Raw genomic sequence first — 4,413 nt, 5'->3', positions numbered from 1 at the left:
TCGTTCAGAAGTTGTCCTCTTGACTATTCCATCAATACATTTTTTTATACCTGTTGACACATAAAAATTCAGCTCAAATCGAACGGCCCAAGGAATGAAGCTCAGTTGGAGGATCCCCAAATCAGATAGCCCAAAGAACGAAGCTCAATCAAACAAGTCAAGATGAAGGCCCAAATAGGGAGGCCCAAGAACGCGATAACACCATCGCCCAAGTTTGCAAGTCGCCCGAAATCTGAGCGAATGGAGTGCCATGCAGTCGCCCAGAATTTGAGCGAATGGAGTGCCATGCAGTCGCCCAAAACTGTTACTCTATTCTCGCCCAAACCTTCTAATCGCCCAAGGTCTTAGCAAACATAAAGTGTTGCGGTTATCAAGAAGTGCAGTTATCAAAACAGTTATTAAAGCAGCCCTATCACGTTCCACGATTCAAGGAATTCAATCAAAAACGGTTGAATGACGAAGAGTAATGGCAGCAGTTAAAAAAAAAGGCAGTTCCATGACAAGTTGGCCATTACGAGGAAAGTGGGCAGTTGTAGAACGATCAAGCAGTTTTAGGACGGTTGATAAAAAAAGATCATCCAGGGGTATAAAAGGAAGAAAAGACATAGAGCAAAGGGACCGAATAAAAAACTCTCGAACAGAGAACATGTAATTTTAAATTCCTTAGCTTAGATTTAAACACTTTTTTCAGTAACTCGTGTGCTTGCTCCCCTTGGAGGCATTCTGTTTTTAATTTCCAATTGTAAAGTCATTGCCAATAAAAGAACACCCATTTTTGAGACTTTGTCTCAAGAGGTTTGCCCCTTACACAATCGTCTGATCCCTTTTAATTGTTAGCGACGAACACGCGCGAAACAATACCTTAGTACATTACATTTCCGTAGCAAATGGGAATATGTCGATAAAATATTTGTCATCTTGACACATTACGCTTTGACATCTTCCCACCTGCTATGAAAAAGTAATATGTCGAGATGTGAAAAATAGAACAATCAAGACTTGATCTCATATTTCGCAAGTGTTCTTTTGTCAATCCATATATCTTGACCTTTAAAGTACTGGTTTCCAAAATAAAAAGAAAAGGCTAAACAATATGGTTGGAAAATTACAACTGGAGTCCTCGAACTTTGCGAAATACAACAGTAATCTTCATTCAATTATTCTCGGGCAAATGAATGGCAAACTTTTAATTTCGGTGGAAGTAAGTTCCCACTGGATGGAAACAGGTTGAATTTTCTTTCAAAGAGTCACATTCCATGTACACTCCCGTTCTCAACTCCAAAATAAAAGTCCAATAAATGTCATGTGATTTTTGGCATAAAAATTAGAGTAATTGCCAAGTGTGATCCTAGACCTTTTGTTGACGGTAAATTTAAATGACACGTGTAAATTTACCATTTTACCCTTTTAAAATTGGTCAAAATATGGTCAAAGTCAAAATTTTCTAATCAATTAACAAAAAAATCGTCCCTTTATCCTTCGGTTGCAACGAATTGAAAGGTTTGGAACTACAGATGCAAAAAATATAAGGTTAGAATATAAGCCGTAATCCAGTGAAATGTTTGGAATCATAGCTGTCATTTTCACAAAAAAATTAACGATGTCTATCAAGTGAGGACCTACTTACACTGAAATAAAAATAAAAATAAAAATAATAATATAGACTCGAGTGCTCAATTTTATAGAGTTTCAAGAATTCAACTATAATTTTCCCAATTATGATTGGAGATGCAGGGGATGAACCATTGAACAAGCAATTAGTTTCCTAACTTTGAAATAAATCCTTTTATTGCCAAGCAAGAAAGGCACCTTCTTCCCCTTTAACTTTAACCTATTCCATAAACAGTCCTGTCCACCTCCTACTCTTATTTATATCCAAACCAACTTTAATCCCATGCCTTAGTTCTTATAGATCATAAATAATTTTCACAATTCTCTCTGTGTTCATCCATGGCTTTCACCGACGCAGCGAAGCAAAACGGTTTCGACAAAGAAATCAAAGAACTCATCTCCTCTCTCACAAGTTGTGCATCGAGTATTCCGAAAAATGGAGGTGATTCAACTCAGCATAATACTCAGGATTATGATGGACTCAGGATGATCACTTTGGCCGGAACCAACGTGGGAGCCAACATGCACGGGGAGATGGATGAGAAACCTAACGGCCCACAAGGTTAATTATTATTTTTTTTCCAATTTATTTTTATTTCTAGTCTTAGGAGGTGGCTTGACCTGATCTCCAGCTAACAATGAACAAAAATTAACTTGAAAGATGAGTACAATGTAAAAGCAAAAAGAATGCATTTCATTCCTAGAAGCATATAACCTTGTTAAAGAAGTTGAAATTATATTTATTTGACTTTAATCTTCAACAGGCATCGAACTGGGAGGCACTGAAGAGTTGACTACATATGCAAACAATAATTTTCAGGCTATTAACAATTCAATAATACTCGGTGGTAGTTATAATACGAAGGATCCAGGTGTTCATTTGGACGTATCGGAGTACATGGATCACAATGCACATCACCTCGAGCACGATAAGAAGGAGAAGAAGAGCGAAAGGGAAGGGTCCAAAAGTGACCATCAGAATGAAAGTTCTTCAGACTAGCTTGGATAAAGTATGCATGAGTCACCAGTCGATCATATATTTATTTTCTACTTATATTTGTAATTGCACCAACTTTATATTCTATGCAAGAATACATTTGCGTCGTATAATCGAAACTCATATAATTTATTTCTTCCTCAATACAATCTATGACTGGATTATTAACTATCGATTGATATATTGACTTACTAGAACTCGACCATAAATCGTTGACTAATCCTGAAATGAATTGGCCCAAATGTAACTCTTCCCTGGTCCAATCCAAAAGGTGGTTATTAGAAAGCTTGCTTCCTCTCTCTCTCTCTCTCTCTCTCTCTCATATGTGTCCATCTCTCCTATTATTTCTCTCAACCATCCCTTTACGTTCTTCATTAAAGCCTTCAATCAAAGAAACATAAAGCCAAAGCCAGTCCCATTCCCATCCCCGCCGGAGACGCAGCCGATATCTCCCAATCTACACATAAAACCACCATATAATTAGGCCATGCACAATAACATGACCAACAATAATAACCATACTATTCAACATTCAAGATCCCACGCCACCGCTCAGGCTTGTGCCGCATGCAAATATCAACGTAGAAAGTGCGCACCCGACTGCATTCTCGCCCCTTATTTCCCCCACGAACGCCACCGCCAATTCCTCAACGCGCACAAACTCTTCGGCGTCAGCAACATTATCAAAATCATCCGTCATCTCGACCAGCAATCGAAAGACGACGCCATGCGCACCATCATCTTTCAATCCGACGTACGGGCCTCCGACCCTGTCGGAGGGTGTTACAGAATAATACGAAGTTTGGAGCGACAAATAAACGTAGCGAAAGCCGAGCTCGAAATTATCCTCCATCACCTCGCCTTGTGTCGAGCACAAGCCGTGGTCGCCCAACAGCAGGCAGCATTGCAAGCTGTGGACGACACGGATTCGACACTGAATTGTGATGTGATTAATGGGGACCCTTTGGGGTCTTATGATGAATCAATGAATAATTATCATCACAATCTTCATGTTCAACCCCCACAGCAGCACAGACATGATCAGTATATTGATCAAGAACAGATTGCACTCCAAGAAATTAATGCATGGGGGATCAATGCACAAGAATCTACTTCTTCATCTTTCCCTATCCATCGTCGGGCGGTTGTAGATGAATGTGATGATTTCAGACCAATTCTTGATTTGCCTGATGAGAGAGAAGAGTTCAAATTTGATCCAGCAGATGAAAATGGTGAACCAAGATTTGTTACATTGGCCTAGCTAATCTCTCTTCATCATATATAGGTTTGATCATCATCCCTTTGCTGCTTGATTTTCATTGTTAAACTATTATATGTTTATTTGTTGGCCCACGACACCTAATTGTTTAAATTATTAGAGATGTGATACAATTATTTATTTTGATTTTGCATTCAACACGTAAATCAAATTCATATTTTTTTCAAATCTTAAACTTTTGTCTATAAAACAAGCTAAAATAAATTGATTTATTTAATAATTGTCTCAAATCTAACATTTATTTATTTAATAATTTTCTTTTGACAATGAATCGACGTTGAATGATCGATGCATTTGGCAATCTGAAATCCCTTTTTTTTTTTTTTTTTGCCTCATAAGTTCATTGGAGATAAAAATCAATAACTTCCCTTAGATGTTCCAATTAGTTCGACACCTTTTTGACACGCTCATCATCTAGATCGACCCCTCTTTACACCATCCTGTTCAATTAAATATAGTGAAATACAATTATATATAAAGTAATGCATATTCTTAATAGCTTCATTTTTCAGCTGTACATGAGAGA

At 37.8% G+C, this 4,413-nt stretch overlaps 2 protein-coding genes across 2 annotated transcripts; both read left to right on the top strand.

Annotated features, from left to right (window-relative positions):
* The first annotated feature begins 1,877 nt into the window (after positions 1-1,877).
* LOC111366511 lies at positions 1,878-2,752 on the top strand. Its single transcript, XM_022987251.1, has 2 exons — positions 1,878-2,173; positions 2,376-2,752. Exons 1-2 carry the CDS (start codon positions 1,951-1,953, stop codon positions 2,609-2,611), a joined length of 459 nt encoding a protein of 152 aa, XP_022843019.1. The 5' UTR covers positions 1,878-1,950; the 3' UTR covers positions 2,612-2,752.
* Positions 2,753-3,107: 355 nt separating this feature from the next.
* On the top strand, positions 3,108-3,887 carry LOC111366835 (LOB domain-containing protein 22). Its single transcript, XM_022987529.1, has one exon. The coding sequence runs from the start codon at positions 3,108-3,110 to the stop codon at positions 3,867-3,869; it is 762 nt and encodes a 253-aa protein (XP_022843297.1). The 3' UTR covers positions 3,870-3,887.
* Positions 3,888-4,413: the final 526 nt, after the last annotated feature.

The sequence above is a fragment of the Olea europaea genome, chromosome 18 (genome assembly GCF_002742605.1).
Source record: "Olea europaea var. sylvestris chromosome 18, O_europaea_v1, whole genome shotgun sequence".
NCBI lineage: Eukaryota > Viridiplantae > Streptophyta > Magnoliopsida > Lamiales > Oleaceae > Olea > Olea europaea.
The sequence above is the reverse complement of the archived record's forward strand: the minus strand, read 5'-3'. Positions and strand labels throughout refer to the sequence as shown.

Excerpts from the sequence above, each read along its gene's own strand:
- LOC111366511 (XM_022987251.1), top strand. The coding sequence starts at position 1,951 with ATGGCTTTCACCGACGCAGCGAAGCAAAACGGTTTCGACAAAGAAATC. Across the intron at positions 2,174-2,375 it reads GAAACCTAACGGCCCACAAG|GCATCGAACTGGGAGGCACT; the intron begins GTTAATTATTAT and ends AATCTTCAACAG.
- LOC111366835 (XM_022987529.1), top strand. The coding sequence starts at position 3,108 with ATGACCAACAATAATAACCATACTATTCAACATTCAAGATCCCACGCC.